At 35.6% G+C, this 19623-nt stretch overlaps 1 protein-coding gene across 1 annotated transcript in view; it reads left to right on the top strand.

Annotated features, from left to right (window-relative positions):
* Nucleotides 1-19623, top strand: part of UBR5 (ubiquitin protein ligase E3 component n-recognin 5) — a 162263-nt gene that overhangs the window by 82129 nt on the left and 60511 nt on the right. Inside the window, 6 exon segments of the mRNA XM_020969574.2 lie at nucleotides 2891-3000; nucleotides 6289-6401; nucleotides 13118-13261; nucleotides 13374-13485; nucleotides 14081-14235; nucleotides 14901-15098. Of these exon segments, the coding sequence (XP_020825233.1) occupies nucleotides 2891-3000; nucleotides 6289-6401; nucleotides 13118-13261; nucleotides 13374-13485; nucleotides 14081-14235; nucleotides 14901-15098 (832 nt within the window).

Here is a 19623-nt window from a genome sequence, read left to right as displayed (position 1 = left end):
ATCCACATAGTTGCTATGGTGGAATTCTTTTCCCTTTGCTTACTCATTGTTATTTTTTTAGTGGCTTATTATTATAGTCAGTGTCTAGTCCTGAGTAGTGGGGGGTGATGCCTCAGACTTCAAGTTTTTCATACTATTGTTTTCTAAGCACTGCCTGGGCGCCTAATCCTGGCTTTGCAACCTAAGCTGAGGCTATGGCCCCCTCTATGGCTGCTCTTGTTTCCTGTGGTCCCTTCTGGGCAGTTCATCCCCCTGGCTTGGAATGGAAACCAGGGAGTGTATTTTTCTGAATATGGCCATAGCCAGCAGGGTCCCCACCCTACTGCTTCCCCACACCCCAGGTATGTGCCTGTTCCTACACCCACAGCCTCAGCCTGGACCTTGGCTGGTCAGCAGAGCTGGGCCTGGTAAATAGACCACACACACACACACACACACACACACACACACACACACACTCTCTCTCTCTCTCTCTCTCTCTCTCTCTCTCTCTCTCTCTTCCTCTCTCTCTCTCTCTCTCTCTCTCTCTCTCTCTCTCTCTCTCTCTCCCTCTCTCTCTCTGTCCCATGAAGTGAAAGTTCCAGAAGCAGAGTACCCAGCTACCTTCGGGTTTCAGCAGAGTCTTTCTGGAAGTGTTTGCAGCTTACTCTAGCCAAACCTCTGCCCATGGAGGTACAGTTTTTCCTGAAGTCTTCTCAAGTTATCTTAGGAGGATAACATCTTTGCCCCGACTTTTAAGTATTTCTGCCACTCTAAGTTCACTTTGATGTTTGTGGGGGAAATTTGGAGAGCCTGGTACTTTTTTTTTTTCCTACTCTGTTATCTTTCCTTCTTACGATATCTCGGTCACAGACCATTGCTTACAAAATTTGTAAGACTGTTTGCTTTGAAGGAAATATTTCTAAGTTTCTGTGTTCTTTTTTTTTCCCCTCATAGAAATAAACCATTAAAATGTGGGTGCCTATTGAAAAAAATAGGCTGCTTGACACATGTATTCCTCACTCTGAGGAAGCCCTCTTCAACCATCAAAGATCTTAAAGAAAACTTTATAACTGTCCCCACTCCCCCAGTTTATTTTTAGATGTTTGTTACTGTTACACATTTTAACTATATACTAACCATCATTAATAAATAATGTTAAATACTTGTTTCTTTAGGAAATTATCAAATAAACCTGAAAATCTGAGATTGTTATGGTCATCTAAAGCTGTTATAGAATCTTTAAATTTGACTTGGAAATATACAAAGTTCTATATCCTCTTTTTTCTCAGTTTTCTTTAACTTAATAAAAAGGCTGCTAAGTTGAAAATTAAGTAAGATAGTGATTTTAGCTGGATTCTTATTCTACTTGAGCTTTATTGTGTTGCTTTCTTGTAGAAGTATATAAATCATTACTTAGCATTTGCTTTCTATGGTGGTGGTGGTGGTGGTAGTAGTTCAGCCACAACTTGGCATAATTATTGTGGTCTATTTTTGACATTGATGAAAAATGTTTTCAGTTGTTCTGTAGTTTTAAATACACACGTGTACTTTACCTTTGGGTTTCAACATTTTAGGGTTCAACTCATTACACTTTTCAGGAGAACTGGTCCTGTTTGCTTTATTCTTAGTTTGGGAGATATCACAAATGATTTGTTTCATTTTTTCTGCTGGTAAGCAACACTATTAATTTATGATAATGAAGTCTTGGACCATGTAAGCTTCTAAAATATAGTTCTAGATGATTAGAGTGGTTCACAGAATGAATTGCTAGTTTCATTTCTGTTTTTTAACCTAATGATATTAGATGATGTTTTTTTCCAGCTAAAAATTTATTTATGGCATTTCTTTAAAGGACAAAAAAATGGGTCAGAAAAAAGTTTATTTAAAGTATTTAGTTGACTTTGCCAACTTGAGTTAACAAATTGAACTGAAAAGCGTAAAACATTTCAGTTATAGATGATTCAATTCAAGTCTGTTGCTTTAGTCCACTGCAGTGTCTCATTGCATCACTCAGCACCTTAGAAAGCTTTAGACCTTTATTTAGTTACCTTTTAGTAGATAACACTTGGATCTATTTGGACATGTCTGAGTGGTAGATTCTAATTTTTGAGCACCTAAGTTTATGCTGCTGGTGCATAGATTAAGAAGCTTAGAGATCACTGAGTTTGTTTGATCTGTTTGACCAAAATGGGAAATCTCTTGATTAAGGACAAAGTAGTAGTGCTACATAATTTGGTCCCTACTCATTCCCTAGAAGGGCAGCTAGATGGTGCAGTAGATAAAGTGCCAGGCCTGGAGTCAGGAACATTTATCTTCCTGAATTCAAATCTGGCCTCAAACACTTGGTAGCTGTGTGACCATGGGTAAGTCACTTAACCCTGTTTGCTTAGTTTCTTTTTCTGTAAAATGAGCTGGAGAAGGAAATGGCAAACCAATGCAGTATCTTTGCCAAGAAAACCCCAAGTGGGGTCATGAAGAATCAGACATGACTGAACAATAGCAAATATCTCATTAGTGGAATTCTTTCACTTAACTGAACCCTTGAAGTGCAGATGAATTTAATGTACAATCTTCCTTGGTGCTAGATATGTGGAATGGTTGATTTTTTTTAATGAAAGAAATATATCAAATAGTATATGAAAATTATGTGTATTGGCAAATTTTTTTTGGTCTTTATTTTAATGCCTATACAAACCTTGTTATTTAGTATTCTGGAGGGCTGATAATTTTCTCATCTAAGTACAAGTTTCACTAAAAGTTCATCATATATATTTTAAATATTTCAAAGCTTTAATAAATACAGATTACCATAAAATTAATTTTTCAAAAGCCATTTTGCTAAGTTTTAGTGTATTTTTTCCAGTACCTATTTTCTTATTGAGAAATAAAATCTCACTTTGAATTTTAGACCTGAAAGTAAACAGGAGCCTGTGAAAACTGAAATGGGTCCTCCACCTTCTCCAGCTTCCACATGTAGTGATGCGTCTTCAATTGCAAGCAGCGCATCAATGCCATATAGTAAGTTATGTAGCTGGTATAAATTCTTTATAATAAGTTTGTTTTTATCGTAGCTGTATTCAATCTACCTCTTGTTAGATGATGCATAAGTTTTAAAATATTACTGTGATCTTTTTAATGGTATAAATATAACTTATATACTTAAACTAAAAGGAAGAAAACATTTTATAATTTCGATAATACCCTATATTTATCATATTGGAGTAATGTTGATATTCCCAGGATAAAGTAAACCATTAGTTAAAGTGAATTAGTACCTTAATTGAATCATTCTTCATAGGCAGACAAAAAAGTAGTTGATTGTTTGTTCAAAAGGAATACCATTCGTGGGAACTCTTGGTTATATTTTTTAGTGCTTATGATAAGTAAAAGAAAAAAAGACCACCATGAAGGTGATTACAATTTATGTTCCATCATTCTTTGCTGAGGATGAAGAGCTAGAGAAATTCTGGGAACTTGGTAAGGGCCTGCTGTACGAGTTTGCAAAAACCATGCCTTGGAGTCCAAAGACTTGGAATCAAAGCCCATCTCTGACACTTACTTGCTGTGTGACCTTAGGCAGCTTGCTTATCTGTCCAGGTCTTCATTTTCTTTATCTGTAAAATGAAGGGCTTGGTCTGGAGGCTTTTCAGGTCACTCCAGCTCCAGTTCTGTGATCTTGGCTTGCATACATGCTAGCTACATGAATCTGGGCAAGTCACTGAACTTTTCTGTGTCTCAGATTCCTGTAAAATGGGAGCGTTAGAGTGAATCACCTCTAAAGTCCTTCAGTATACTTGTCATCTCAATAGAACAGAGAGAGTATATGTTCAGCTTAAGAGCCATAGTTGTATAGTGAATAGAGTGCTGGCCTGAGACCTCTCTTCAAATACTTACTCATATACTAGTTCTGCTACTCTATTCAAGCCACTTAATCTCTCTTTATGTAGCTAGGTAGAAGGGTGGGTAGAACTGAACCTTGAGTCAGATTACCTAACCGTATGCTATGTCATATTGATTCTTTTTGGTTTTTATTTATTTTTTTATTTTTAGGCAGTTGTGGTTAAGTGACTTACCCAGGGTCACACAGCTAGTAAGTGTTTGGTCTGAGGCCGGATTTGAACTCAGGTTCTCCTGATTTCAGGGCTGGTGCTCTATACGCTGTGCCACCTAGCTGTCCCTTGTCATATTGATTCTACCCTCCCTTCTTTTCTCTACTCCCATGCCCACTGACATCTTTCAGGACTTTATCACCTCTCCCCTCAGCTGTTATAATAGCCTCCTCATTTAAAGGCATCTTCATAGTACAGTGGATAAAGTACCAGGCCTGGAGTCAGAAAGACTTATATTCCTGAGTTCAAATCTGGCCTTAGATATTTACTACCTGTGTGACCCTAGGCAAGTCACTTAACACTGTTTGCCTCAGTTTCCTCATCCATAAAGTGAGCTGGAGAAAGAAGGGGCAAGCCACTCCAGTATCTTTGCCAAGAAAACCCCCAAAATGGGGTCACAGTGAGTGAAACGTGACTGAAAAACAATTCTAGGACTTAGCAAAATGTCTGATGTGTAGTTCCGGATTATAGGGTTCATTTCTCAATCCCAAATGTTCTGTATTTGTAAGTTCACAGGATCATAGATTTAAATTAGGATTTCATACATTATTGAATTCATCTCCCCAATTTTATTAATGAGAAAACTGACACTTAAAAGGGAAGTGATCTGTTCATGGTCATAAGAATAAGTGACAGAGCTGGGATTTGAACTTGGGTCCTGTGATTACAAATCTAGTGTGGTGTTTTTGTTTTTTACACAAAGTGAAATTTTTTTTAATAAAAAAGTGAAATCAGGGGCAGTTAGGTGGCGCAGTAGATAGAGCAACAGTCCTGGAGCCTGGAGGACTTGAGTTCAAAGCTGGCCTCAAGACACATAACACTTACTAGCTGTGTGACCCTGGGCAAGTCACTTATCTTTGATTACCTCACCAAAAATAAAAAATTAAAATAAAAAATTATGTCCCATTTTTGTATGGTTGTGAATCTTCTAACATGATAGTCCTTGAAGAATTGAAATTGTAGGTGACTCAAAAGATGGTAGACAGGTGAATGATGAGTGTAAGTAGACTTCTGTTGTATTTCTTAAAACGACCTATGTTCGGTAAGTGGTGGTGTAAGGAATTTCATCAAGGAAATGCAAGAGGTTGGGCTAGTCTTGTAAGAGTGAGAGATAAGAAATAAAGAGGAATAGCTTAAATGCTGTACTCACAAAACATATGAAGTCCTAGAAGACATATTCAAGTATGTTGGCCTAGATTAGGAGAACATGGATTAGCAGCACATGATAAGATAACATGTTTTGATTTGTGATTGTAAAAGAAATACTTTGTAGCCCTGAGATTATAGCTCTATTGAAGTGTGTATTGTAAAAATATAATTTCTTTGAAATTTGTTAGGGGAAATTTTGTCAGCTGAACCCATTTGTACCTCTCATATTAAGGAAAGATTAGCTCTGTAGAATAAGTTTATGTGCTGTCTAGTAGTTTTTCATAGGTTTCTGGATTTCTGTAATTCTGGATTATTCTGTAGTTACTTGTAATTGTGTGATTACTTCACATAATCCAATTACGTGATTACTTCACGTAATCCATATAATAAACTGTTAGAAAATATAAATTTAAGAAAATTTTTATTGATTTCTCATCAGCGTTTCTCCTTGTACCCCTCCCAGAAATCAAATATTTTTAAAAGAAAAATCAGCAAAAATTGATCAATGCACCAAAAAATATATATATATATATATATATATATATATATATATATATATATATATTACATATATGTAATATATGCCATGCATTTCAAATTCTATCTTACAGTCAAGTAGTTTCTTCAGATTCTGGCTGTGGAAGACTTTTGGAAATGTTTGTAGTGAAACATTAATTTTCACAGAGTAAATCTGTGGCCACAACTACATATAATTTACTAGATTTTTCACTCCTTAAATAAACCTTACTTGGGTTTATTTATCCTATTTATTTTTTTCTCAAATCTATTGTATTATTCAAATAATTGACAATTTACTACAGTGGCTGCTTTTTTTTTTCTTTTTAAACAGGTCAGTTTATAAAGACATTATATGCAGCAATTTGTTAATCTTTTGTTCGTGGGCGTTTCACCTTTTTACACCTTAATGTTATTTATTAGTCTTGTATGTGTGTATTATAAATAATTTTTTCTCATATTTAGATGAAATCTATAAAATCTCTTTTAAATTTTTTTTCTTTTGGTACTTACCATTTTGTTGTTGTCTAAGAACGACGGAGGTCTACTCCTGCTCCCAAAGAAGAGGAGAAGGTGAATGAAGAGCAGTGGTCTCTTAGGGAGGTGGTGTTCGTGGAAGATGTGAAGAACGTTCCTGTTGGCAAGGTTTGGAGAAAACCTTTGTTCTCTGTTTTTGAGATGTTAATCTTAATCATCATCATTTCTGGTTGTTACATTACATTTAAAGAATTTTTTGAGTAATTTAGTAACATTAGTTCCATTGTACTCTCCTACCTTTGTCATTTTTTTTTATTGATTGAATATTAGAGGTGGAATGAACCTTAGAATACATGTAGTTCAATATCTCAACCAATTTTTGAATCCTGCTGCCAGAAGTAGCTTCATAGCCTCCATGAACTTTTCCTGAAAGCTCTGGTCAATAATGACCTTAGATCTTGCGTTTGACAGCTCTCTAATACATAATAGTAATTTTAGTTAACTTATTTAGTTAACTTATTTTACTGAGTTTACTGGACTAAAAAACTCCATGATGGAAGAAATTCTTTAATATAAACTTTATGTTACCTTCTGAGTCCATGGCAATGTCTCGAACCCAATAGGTGCTTAATAAATATTTGTTTGGCAGATGAGTAACTGTGATCTCTAAAGATATAGTGCCAAGGAACATGTTACCTCACTCCATTTTTGGACCCCTAAAAATGTTCACCTTTGAAGCCAAAATATCCTCCTTATATCTCTCACCCATTGCACATTGCTACCCATCGTTTATTATTGGAAGACAGCTATTATACTTTTATGTGTTCTCTCCAGATTTATACATGCTCAGTTTTTGAACTGTTATTCCTATATCAATTTAATCTGCAGTATTTATTGACCTATTCTAGATGCCACCAGTCAAGATATATTCACAATTTAATATTAATAAGTATAAATCATTCTTTCCTGGAACAAGTAATAATTTGAGAAATGCTTATTTGTGATAGTGCTGCATGAATATAATAAAGCTACACATTTAGTGCTATGCCATTCAGTCTGCCAATGAGTGATACTTTAAACATTAGACAAATAATAACTTCATTTGTGTGAGCAAAAGGTCTAGAAAATAATGGGGGCAGGGCATTGCATGGATAGCCCAAAGAAGGAAGGCATGGTTGTATTACCAGTCATCATAATATATTGTAAAGCAATGATCATCAAAACCACTTGGTATTGGGTGAATAGTAGAAGAGCAGATCAGTAGAACAGAATAGATAAGCAAGACCCAGAGAAAATTAACATAGTATTTCAAAATTTAGTAAGCTTAGGAGCACAAAATATCTGATAGAAAATATTGGGGAAATTGGAAAATAGTGAGCTAGAAAATAAATTTAGACCTGCAGCTTATATCACTTATCCCATAAGCTCTAACTATATAAAGGTCCTGTTATTAAATATCACATAAAAATTAAACAGGGGATAGTACTATGCTTTGGAGCTCTGGTTAGTGAGAGAATTCATAATCAGCCTAATACATTATTTCTCTTTCTTTACTTTATATGGTTGCCCAACTGCTCGTCTGGCAGTTCTCCTTATTGACCTTCCATTATTCCTAGAAGGCTAGTACTCACTTCTAACTTACAGGAGTCCCATACTTCCTTTAATAGTTTCTTTACGAAACCTTTTCTACCCCATACTTGCCCAACTACTGCTGCACTCTCTCCCTAACCAACTTCACATTTATATTTTATTCATTATTAATGTATTTATATATGTACTTTATTTGCCCTGATAGGATGTAAGGTTCTTGAAGACTGTTTGTTTTTTGTATCTCCATTGCCTATTCCAATTTTTGAAATGTAGTAGGTACTTAAAAATGCCAGAGACTTAATCCATAAGAAGTGAGCATAAAGGAAATTTGAGACAATTTTAGTTGTATAACTTTAAAAAGGTTTTACAAAAATAAGACTAATGTAACCAGAATAAAAAGGTAAATTATAAGTGTGGAATAATCTTTGCATCAAACAGAAAATGTTAAAGATCATGCCCCAGAAGATAAGTCCATATGTTTTTTTAAAGAATTGCAATTTTTTGACAGCCATATTTGACGTATGCTTTAAATCACTAGTAGGAGAATTGTAAATGAAACAGTTCTGAGTTTTTACTTCCTACCTTTCAGCAGGCAAAGATGGAGGCACTGGGAGCACAGATACTAATACACTAGTATTGTCTCTGAATTATTAATTTTGAAAAACAACTTGGATTTATGTCAACAAAGTCATTAAAGTATTCATACCCTTTGACTCGGCAAGCCTGTGTCCTGGGGAAGTAAATGACAGAGATAGAGTTTGTTTATATGCCAATGTAGTCTTAGTAGCCTCTTAGTAGAGATGGGAATGAGGGGTGGGGCAGTTTGGTAATAGTAGAACAAACTGTACTAGGTGAATGTGATAGAAACATAGGAAAATTCATATGAAATGATGAAAAGTGAAGGAAGCAAACCAGAAAAAGTAACTTACAAAATGAGTACCATGATGTAAACACAAAGAACATAAATGGAAGCCAAATTCTGAGTATTTATAATGATCAGTTTTGTTCTTTGAGAACAAATAATGTAACAATTCTTCTTTCTCTTCAACTTAGAGTGGGGAACTTGGAGTACAGAAGGTTGTGTGTGCTATCAGGATTGAGTGTTCTTTTTGATTAATTACTTTTCTTTGATAGAAACTAAGGTTCATTGCTGAAGGTATGGGAGGGGAGTTACTATATTTGGAAATGACTGATGTAAAAAGAAAAGCTTTCAATCAGCTTTATTTAAAAAAGAATCTATTGACCAATTGTGGTCCAAAAGGATAGTTGAAGAAACTCCTCACTTCCTGTAGTAAAGCAGGGAGAAGTATAATTGTAGAATGTTAAATATGCTTTCAAACACACACCAGTTTGATTTTTGCTTATCTGTTCTTTGCTACAAGGGAGGATTATGTGTCAGGCCTGCACAGCCTTGGGTGTGTGTGGGCTGCTTATGGCCCACAGGTCGCTTGCAGTGTGCCAGAGATTTTCCTCTACATACAAAGGATGTTTTCCTCTACATTTTTCATGAACCACCCAAAATCCTTTGGAGGCCAATGGCCGTAAGTGGCCTGTGGGGCAGAGATTGTGCAGGCCTGCTGTATGTAGTGATGAAGATACAGGGAAATGACAGGTACAGAATTTGAAAAGACCTCAATACATGATAAAAAACAAACACTGTTATTTTGAGGATGATCACATATTTGACTTATGGGTTTTGTTTTTGTTTTGCCTTGGTTGCTGCTAGTCTTATATCTGAGCTTCCTGAAGGAGATTATTTAGGGTTTGTAGAATTGTAATCAGTTCCAGGACAAAACTCAATGATGGTATTTCTAGGGAAATCCTTCTGTTCTCCTAGAAGTGCTAATTTTTCTCCTAGAAACTTGAAGCTAACTATTTAGGTATAGTTTTGAGGTTTATTATTTTATATTCAGAAGCAGCTAGGATAGAGCACAGGGCCTGGAGTCAGGAAGAACTGAGTTCAAATCCATGCTCAAAGCACTTAACAGATTTGTGACCCTGGATAAGTCACTTAATCACTTAATCTTCCATTTGCCTTAATCCAACTGGAGAAAGAAAGGTAAACCACTCCAGTATCTGTGCCAAGAAAACCTCATGGACAGCATGGTCCACAGGGTCTTGAAGAGTCAGACACAACTGAACAACAACAACAACACTTTTTTGTGTCCGACACTTTGTGTATTCTTGGCTAAAATGAATGGTTCTTAATTTATTACCTCAGTTTTGCTATTCATAATAAATCTCTGCCTAACACCAAATGGGAATAGTTACATGTTTTTCCCTAAAAAGGCTAATAAAGAAAACTAAGGGGGCAGCTAGGTGGCACAGTGGATAGAGCACCGGCCCTAAGGTCAGGAGGACCTGAGTTCAGATCTGGTCTCAGATCAAACACTTGATGATTACTAGCTGTGTGACCCTAGGCATATCACTTAACCCCAATTGCCCAATTAAAAAAAGAAAGTTTAAAGAAAACTAAGAAGACGTAGGCAGTTTTTGCTTTCTTTTCATTCTTGCTTTTCTTACTTTGATACCAGTCATTGCTAGACATAAGTATCCACATTGGAGTAATGTAATTTTATTTTGTGTTTTGAATGTTTGGTCACAATTGTCAAAACAAGGTGTCCCTGAGACCTTTTAAGATGAGAGGCAATTATAATTACATTATAATAACGTAAAGGATTCTGAACTTAGAGGCCATTACAACTGAGATTTGAATCCTACTTCAAACACTGTGTGACCATATGTAAAATACTTTGCCCCCTCAGTGTTTAGTCTTTTCATCTGTAAAGCGGGGATGGCAATTCCTATAATAATTAGCTTACAGGTAATCTTAGGGCCTTCACTTTGTAATTATATCCACTTTATCCTGTATAAATCTTGTGTTCATACATATTCATACGTACATGTTCTATCTCAGGTTGATAGACCTTTGAAGGCAAGGGCTTTTCCATAGTGCCTGGCATATAGTAGGTGCTTACTAAAAGTTTAATGACTTGACCCAGATTGTTTTGAAGATTAAGACTTTGAAAATGTAAAAGTTTTATGTTAGCTGCTTTTGTTCAGTCATTTTCAGTTTTTTGCAACTCTTTGTGACCCCATTTGGGGTTTTCTTGGCAAAGATAGTGGAATGGTTTGACATTTCCTTCTCCACCTCTTTTCCAGATGGGGAAACTGAGGCAAACAGGGTTAAGTGACTTACTCAGGGTCACATAGCTAGTCTGAGGCCAGATTTGAACTGGGAAGATGAGTTTTCCTGACTCCAGGCCCAGCACTCTACACAGTACTCCACCTAATGGCCCCCTAGCTGCTATTTCAGGACTGAATAAAGTTTTCTGAAAAGTCTTAGTAGTAATGGTGATGATAGTAGTAATGATAATAGTATTTAATAGTACTGATGGCTAACATTCATATAGTAGTGTGTCCCAGGCACTATGCTAAGTGCTGTACAGTTATCATCTCATTTGATCCTCAAAACAACCCTGGAAGGTAGGTGCTATTATATTATCTCCATTTTACAGATGAAGAGACTATGGCAATTAGCTTGTAAGTCTGTTGGGGGGGGGAGGGTAGATTTTTGAGGTCTTAGAATCATAGATCTAAAGCCAAAAGGGACCTCAGAATCTATCGAGTACAACTCAAATTATAGATAAGGAAACTGAGGCCTGGGGAGATTGAAGAGACTTTCCCAAGAAAGTGAGGCAAACAAGGGTCAAGTGATTTGCCTGGAGTCACAGCTAGTAAGTATCTGAGGCCATGTGTGAACTTAGGCCTTCTCATTCTAGGCCCCATGCTTTATCCCACTGCTCTATCTACCTGTCCTTCAAGAAAGGAACGAGAATGATTACACAATTGAAAAGCTTTTTTCTTCTTCTGTGTATCAGTGATCTGAGCTTTATCTAAATTAACTAATCTTAGTTTTATTTAAGTTTATTTTGTATCTTAGTTTTACTCTATAATGTGACAAGGGACTAAGCACAAAAACATTGCTTTTGAAATGAATTGTTCAGCTCCCAGCTTCTTCATATGTTTGGTATTTCATCTTAACACTGTTGAAATTTCTATAAAATATGCGTATCTGCAGTTTGTAATATTCTTCATTTAATTTAAATAAAACCTCCAATCAGGGAGGCTAGGGGATTATGGTTTTTATATCCTGAATTGTCTTATCTTTCTATGTTATTCAACTTCTAAATACGTTATGCATCCTTTCATTTGATCTTATTAAACTTACTTCAGGGATCCATGACTTTATATGTGTGACCACTTCCTCCAAAGGAGATTGCTGGCTCTTCCTTTTACAGTTTTATAGATGATTTTTGAGTACTGCTATTGGAAGACAAATAAAAACTTCCAGCCAAACAGCATTTGACCAAACCTGTAATCAAAGCCTTTACAAGTTTGGTAGGACCTAGTTTTTGCTTCTTTGCCATTGATTTTGATAACCAGTGGCTACTGACATGCCTTGAGAGGAAATTAAGCAGAACTTCAGTGCAGGTTTTCGTGGTGTATGATATATCCCAAGATTTAAAATGAGGAATGATTATTAATTTTTTTTTCTGGTGGGGCAGTCGAGGTTAAGTGATTTGGGCAATGTCACACAGCTACTTAAGTGTCAAATTTTTGAGGCAGACTTCAGGGCCAGTGCTGTATCCACTATGCCACCTAGCTGCCCCTAGATTGCTTTTTTCAATAGAGAAAAAAAGTTGGTTAACTTTGTGGAAGTTTTGCTTGCAGTTTAGTGATGATTCAAAGTCTACAATTATTAGTCATTTAATTTTGGTTAAGATTTCCAAAACCTAGGGGCAGCTAGGTGGTGCAGTGGACGGAGCACCGGCCCTGGATTCAGGAGAACCAGAGTTCAGATCCAGCCTCAGACACATAACACTTACTAGCTGTGTGACCCTGGGCAAGTCACTTAACCCCTTTGCCTAGCCAAAAGAAAAAAAAAGAAAGAAAAAAAGATTTCCAAAAACTGAAATGTGAACTACCTACTACAATAATCCTTGCTATTCTAGTTACTACTTTTGTGACTTGACAAATCACTTTTCTTCTCTTGGATTCATTTTCCTAAACAGCAAAATGAAGGGGTTAGAATAGATGACCTTAAATGTTCCTTTTAGCTTGGAATCTCTGATGCATAGATTTTGTCTTCTTTTTTTGTTTCCTGTTATAATAATGACCAAAAGAATCTCAACTTTCTCTTCTTAATTTTAAATAGAATTGATGCATAGAATCTGTTATGTTGATTTCAATTTAGTGCTTTAAGTAACACTTTTAATATGTTATATATCTAGGTACTAAAAGTAGATGGTGCCTATGTTGCTGTGAAATTTCCAGGCACTTCCAGTAATACAAATTGTCAGAGCAGCTCTAGTTCAGATCCTGATCCATCTTCTCTTCTTCAAGATTGTAGGCTTCTTAGAATTGATGAATTACAGGTATGTTTGAAGTCATATTTTAGTACATTTAGAAGTTACATTCAGCTGAAATTTTAGGTCACCTTATGATTGTATGTAGACTCAGAAACATAATTTCTTTTTTACTGTGTAGGTGGTCAAAACTGGTGGTACACCTAAAGTTCCTGACTGTTTTCAAAGGACCCCTAAGAAGCTGTGTATTCCTGAAAAAACAGAAATTTTAGCAGTTAATGTAGATTCAAAAGGTAAAGCTTTTTTTGTCTGTATAACTTTTTTTCTTATTTAGCTTATTTCCAATTACCCCTTCATTATCTTTTTATCCTTTTCATATAAATAAATGGGAATGGTTCTAAAGTATGCTGATATGGAGAAAGTTTGGGGGGGAATAGTACAGACTGATTTCAGGCATTACCAATTAATGGAGGGACAGCATGGTGTAATGAAAAAAATATTGTAAAGGAATCAAGCCTTGGTTTGGGTCCTGACCCCCACGATTTATTATGTTGCTTTGGATAAGTTACTTAGCTTGAGCCTCAGTTTCTATATTTGTAAAATTGGAATGGCAACACCTAAGTTATCCGCCTCATGTGGTTTTCGAGATCTAGTGAGACAAGATAAAAATAATAAATTTAAGGTGGTGTCATTGATGGTGGGTGGCCTGTGGTGGTGATATCATTCTGTGATTGAACTTGCTGTAAGCCTACTGAATATGGTGGGTTTTGTTTGAATAGCTTTTCATATGGACTTGCTAGAAATTTTTTGGTTTGTGATAAGGGTATTGGTGTTAGATAAATCAGTGAATGTAATTAATTGTTCTTCTTCATTTACATGCTGCTGAAGGTGTGCATGCTGTTTTGAAGACTGGGAATTGGGTGCGATACTGTATCTTTGACCTTGCTACAGGAAAAGCAGAACAGGAAAACAATTTTCCTACTAGTAGTATTGCGTTCCTTGGTCAGAATGAGAGGAATGTTGCTATTTTCACAGCTGGACAGGTATGAAGATAGTGAAATACTTTAGTTAAGAGACATACAGAATTTTGGGGGAAATATATACTTTATAAAGTTTTTTAGGATTTAGGGTGCTAACTTGTGGCAAGGTTTAAAAAGCATTTAGCCCATTTTGTAAGTGTTCCATGGCAGCTTGCCACTACTGCTTGTTTGAAGAAAAGAATTATTTCCAGCCTCTTCTCCACTGACTTGATTTTCACCAAAAATTATAAATTTTAGGAACCCACATTCCTGTGTCTTTTATTAAACCAACATGAACAGATTCTAAAGCCTCTTGACTCTTTTAACCCTGTATAAGAGGTGGTGGGGCGTAATGAACTTTATGTTGACTTTAATGTCAGCAAGACCTAGTTTCAAGTCTTCCCTCTGAAATATACTTGTTTTGTGACCCTGGAATAGTCTCTTGAACTCGCATGTTCTAGGTAACTTTAAAGCTATAAATTACAGGGATGGTGCTGACCTCCATTGGTAGAAAAAGTGCATCACCTAGGACTTCCTGAGACAAGTGAAATCACTGGTCTTTCCCCTACCTATCCTTAGCATATTTTAATATCAGAACTCTTATATTCATTTTAACATACAACTTTAAATTAAGCCTGTTATAGCAAAACTCAAGTACTTTTGTTTTCCCTTTCCTCTCCTTAATACAGGAGTCACCCATTATTCTTAGAGATGGAAATGGTACGATCTATCCTATGGCAAAAGATTGTATGGGAGGAATAAGGGATCCCGATTGGCTTGATCTTCCACCTATCAGTAGTCTTGGAATGGGGGTGCATTCTTTAACAAATCTTCCTGCTAATTCAACTATCAAAAAGAAAGCTGCTATTATCATCATGGCTGTAGAGGTAATACTTCACATTATTACTTATATGAGGAATCAGAGCCTGATCCAGTGTATTCTTTGTTTTCTTTGGTTTGGCAAGTTTACCTTTGTAGCATTTCTTAAAATATTTCTTCGTTACAGGAAGTTATATGTATGGCTATGACAAGTCCTTTTTGTTAGTTTGAAGTAAACTTAATTTAAATAAACATTAATTATAGTCAGGTACTGATGTCTCTAGAATCTGTTCAAAATTTCAAGAAGGAAGTTGATAATCAAAATAAAGTTTTACATGTAACTTGAGTTTAGGGCAGTGTTTTTGAAAAACAAGCCTTATTAGGAACAAATCTGGTAATACTTAGCAATATCTTTAATTGATTAAATCCAAGAAGATGGTCGGTGAGTGTCAGTTAAAGCAGCCTAGATTAATCAGACAGTTATGAATAGTAGTTGAAATTGAGATGTAAATTAGAATTACTTTGTTGTACAGTATATCCATAGAAATAATTTGATACTTTAGTATGTTAAAACAAGTCTTTATGTGTAGAATATAACCTTCCTTCCTTTTAAATTTGAATAAGTTATTAAGGTTTAAACATTTAGATCTGGCAGTATCAGATTCTATGTATTCTTATATTCTAACTATATTAGTACCCTTTTAATTTTCATAGATGTGCAATAGCCTTTCTGTCTATGTGAATGTCTCAGATAGTTAATGTTTACCTTATTGATAATTATTTTATGGATAGAAATAGTTCTAAAGTTATTATAAACTACCCTTCCATCAGAACTACACTGCATTATTTATTTAGTCTTTTCTTGGTGACTCACAGTCATTCTTATGACCATTGGTTCATTTTATTGTGTATGCCCTTGAGGAGTCATACATCGTTATACAACCATATCTTTGAGGGGCTGTTAAGGTATTTGGGCTTAGGCCTTTCATATTATGCTACCTGAACTGATCTACTTTTGTCTGCCTATGACTGCTTTTATTTTCTCATTTTAAATCTTAGCTATTGATTTTTTTTCTTTGCATCATTTTCTTAAATAACCCTTCCCTGCCTAATGCCCACCTTTAATTTGCTGGGGGCTGAAAAACCCAATTGTCATGTCTATTAGAGTTGTCTATTAAATATTCTTTCAGTGAGCACCATATTAACTCCAGAATCTCTCATAATAATATTCATGAGCTTAAGTTCAGGGGCCCTGAGTCCCTTTCCCCAGGAGATGTTTCTTTCTTTTTTTTTTTAACATTATTTCCTGGTTTTTGACTCTTCAAATATTGAGGTTTTTTGGTAAGTAAATGTAAACTATGTGTGTTTTCTCTTTAAACAATTTAACTTTTAAGAAAGCAGAAGTCTCTTTTTGTTAAAAGAATAAATTTTTAAGCGTGTCATTTGATAAAAATACCTCTGAGGAACAGGTCTAACAAAGAAAAGAGTAAAGTAGTGTAGTTATTGTTACTGCATTTAGTTTAGGAGTGTATAGAGTCTTCCCTATAGTGTGTCAGTCTGTTAGCAAGTCTACCACCCTATTTCCAGACAGTATATTTTTGCCAGACAGGTATTATATTTGTTTTGCTGTTAGTTGTTTAAGAAAGCTTAGAGATTGTCTTTTTTTTTTTAAGAGAATTTCATACTTCCTCTTCTGGACCTGTCTCATAAGCTTAGTTTTCTAGTTTTTGATAATTAGATTCCCATTATAGTAATGTTAGGTGGAAATACTAATAAAAAGAATGTTTGCAAAAAAAATTTGTCCAATGTTTCCCTTAAAAATATTCAGGTAATTTAAGAGCTTCTGTTCAATAATGAGACAGTTACAAAGGTCCCTTTCTGTGAGCTTCAAAACTGAAAGCTTTTTTTCTTTTAAAGAATTCATTTATTCAACTATCCGTTAAATGTCTGTTGAATATCCAACAATGCGTGATTCGTTTAAGATGCAGGAAGTATAGTATAGTAGTAGTAGTAGTATATAGTACATAGTAGTTTTGTATTTCAGCATGCCTCACATTTACTTTGTAAATACTGCTTAATGTCAGCACAGTGTAAATACTGTTCTTTGTCAGCATAGTGTTGACATATGGTAAATTCATAAGTACCTATTGGGTTGAATATTTGGGAACCCCCAGACCTCTTGGTCATTTTGAGTGTGGCCAATTATAGCCTGTCCTAAAGGCCTGTCTTGAGTCTTTTATCATGGACCATAGTGAGGCCTCTTATAGTTAAGCTGATTTTGACATTTCTAGCCTATGTATCAAACGGCCTGATTACTATGTTGTGTTATTTGCTGCCACTAAATGTAGTAGGATATTTTAAAATCTTCTTGGGGAAGCATAACAGTGACTTAGCAACATTTCAGGTTTTTTTTTTCTTTTTGATGAGGCAGTCGGAGTTAAGTGACTTGCCCAGGGTCACACAGCTAGTGTCATGTGGCTGAGGCCGGATTTGAACTCAGGTCCTCCTGACTCCAGGTGCCACTGTGCCACCTAGCTGCCCCTAGCATTTCAGTGTTTTATTAATTCCTAGATAAGTATTGTTATTAGATGGAGAAGAAATTTAATTAAAAAGAACTCATCTAAAATTGTATTAGCTTTGATATGCCCCATAAAAAGAACTGAACTTTTGCCTTCTGAATCTGTTTCCTGCTACTTTTAGTATGTTTTTTTAGAGCTGGAAGGGACTTTCAAGGCCATCTAGGTTAGACTCCTTCATTTTCTAGAAGAGAGTACTGAGGCTTAAGAGGTGAAATAACTTGCCAAAGGTCAGGCAAAAGTAGTGCCAGATCCAGGAGAACTTAGATTGTCTAATGCTAAATCTGATAGGTTTGGGGGATGTTCAGCAAGTGAGTCCATCAGTATTCCCAGCTTCTTTGAACAATGAAGTACATTAGTTGTCACTAATGGATAAGCCTTCTAACTACTGCTTTCTGGCGAGTTGAAATTTATGCCTTACTCACAGGTCATGTGCAGTATATTGTGTTTTGGGTATCCCCTACTGTCTGTCCTGTAGAGACAGCCCTCCAATTTCTCTTGCAGCAGGAAACACATGCTTTTCCTATGGCTCTTCCTGGTCTGGACAAAGAGAATTAAAGAACCAGGTTAGGGATAGAGGGACACTCTCCCATCCTCCCAGCTTCTGTCATCTTCCAGAGGAATCAGGTCTGAAACGTAACTCTGTCTTTTTTGACGGTGCTTACTATTGCCTAGAAGCTACTTATCTCCCCTCCCCACCACCCCATCCCCTCAACTTGCAGATTGTAAATTATTTCCCAAGTTAGGTTATAAATTGCTTCAGGAAAGGAACTATACTCTTGTATCTCCCCCATCACAACTGTACAGCACAGCACCTAGTATTGTGATTTGCCATAGCAGACGTTCAGTAAATAATGTTTATTTTTAGGTTGAGTTAATAACAAACCATTCCTGCAGATACGTGGTTTATATTGCAGTTTTAATTTTCATATTTCATTGTTAAGTATCAGTATCTCTTATGTCTCTACCTATGTGCATTTCAAGTTTTTCACTGTTTTTTACTTACTGTCCTAACTTGTAAATAACTGTTGTTGAGATTAAATTAAGGATAGGTTTTTTTAGGAAAGGAAATGTTTTAATTGTTGTTATTATACTCCCCCAATGCTTAGCATAGTGTCCTGGTTTGTAAAAAAGTCACTAAGAACTATTTGTTTAATGTTCTAACTTGGTATTCATATTTGCTGCATACTTTCTACAAGAAAGGAGAATCACTTTGTCTATGGGAAAATTTAAAGAATCCTAAAGTCTTCAGGTTTGAGATATTTGAAATGGAAACCTGTCTTCAGAAGTATTTTGTTTGACAAGTTTCTTGCGAAGATGTAAAATACCTAAATGTTCAGTATGCTGAACACCTTTGTTTCATTCCAGCAGTCCTTAAAAAAAAAATGTGATTAAACTGTATACAAGCTAAAGATTTTAATTCATGCCAGTTTTATGGAATTTCCACTATGAGTCAAAAATATTTAGTGTTTCTGTAGAATAAAAACTAGAGGTCTAATCATCAAACCTGTATGGATTTGGCTATGATTGATATTAGAGCACTCTCCATTCGTGCTACTTATGATATTATTGAGAGTTCAGATATTAAATCTTTAAAGTATTTGTCCTTCAGGCCCTTTTAGTAAGGGGCACACTTATAACAACTAAGTCTGATCAATGTTGTATAAAGAAAAATATAGTTTTCTAAACTAAAAGAAATTGAACAAGATGCAATACAATTTGCTTATGTAGAGGCTAAGTATTTGGAACATGGAGAACCACATGTTTGCGCCCCTAAACCTGGATATCAAAACTCGCGCACATCAGTCATTGTAAAACCCCTCAGGGCTATCAAGGTCTAACAGAAAAAGCACTTCATATGGATTCAGAAACTGGGTTCAAGCCTAGGCCTTGCCGCTCACTTCTCATATGACCTTGGGTTTGTTCCTCTCTCAGCTTCAGTTCCCTCAGTTGTAAAATTCAGGGGTTGTACTTAATGTTCTCTCATAATTCATAAGAGAAGCAGATGATTCTAAGA

This window comes from Phascolarctos cinereus, unplaced genomic scaffold (genome assembly GCF_003287225.1).
Source record: "Phascolarctos cinereus isolate Bilbo 61053 unplaced genomic scaffold, phaCin_HiC Scaffold_4;HRSCAF=312, whole genome shotgun sequence".
Taxonomy (NCBI): Eukaryota; Metazoa; Chordata; class Mammalia; order Diprotodontia; family Phascolarctidae; genus Phascolarctos; species Phascolarctos cinereus.
This window is presented reverse-complemented; position numbering and strand designations above follow the sequence as displayed.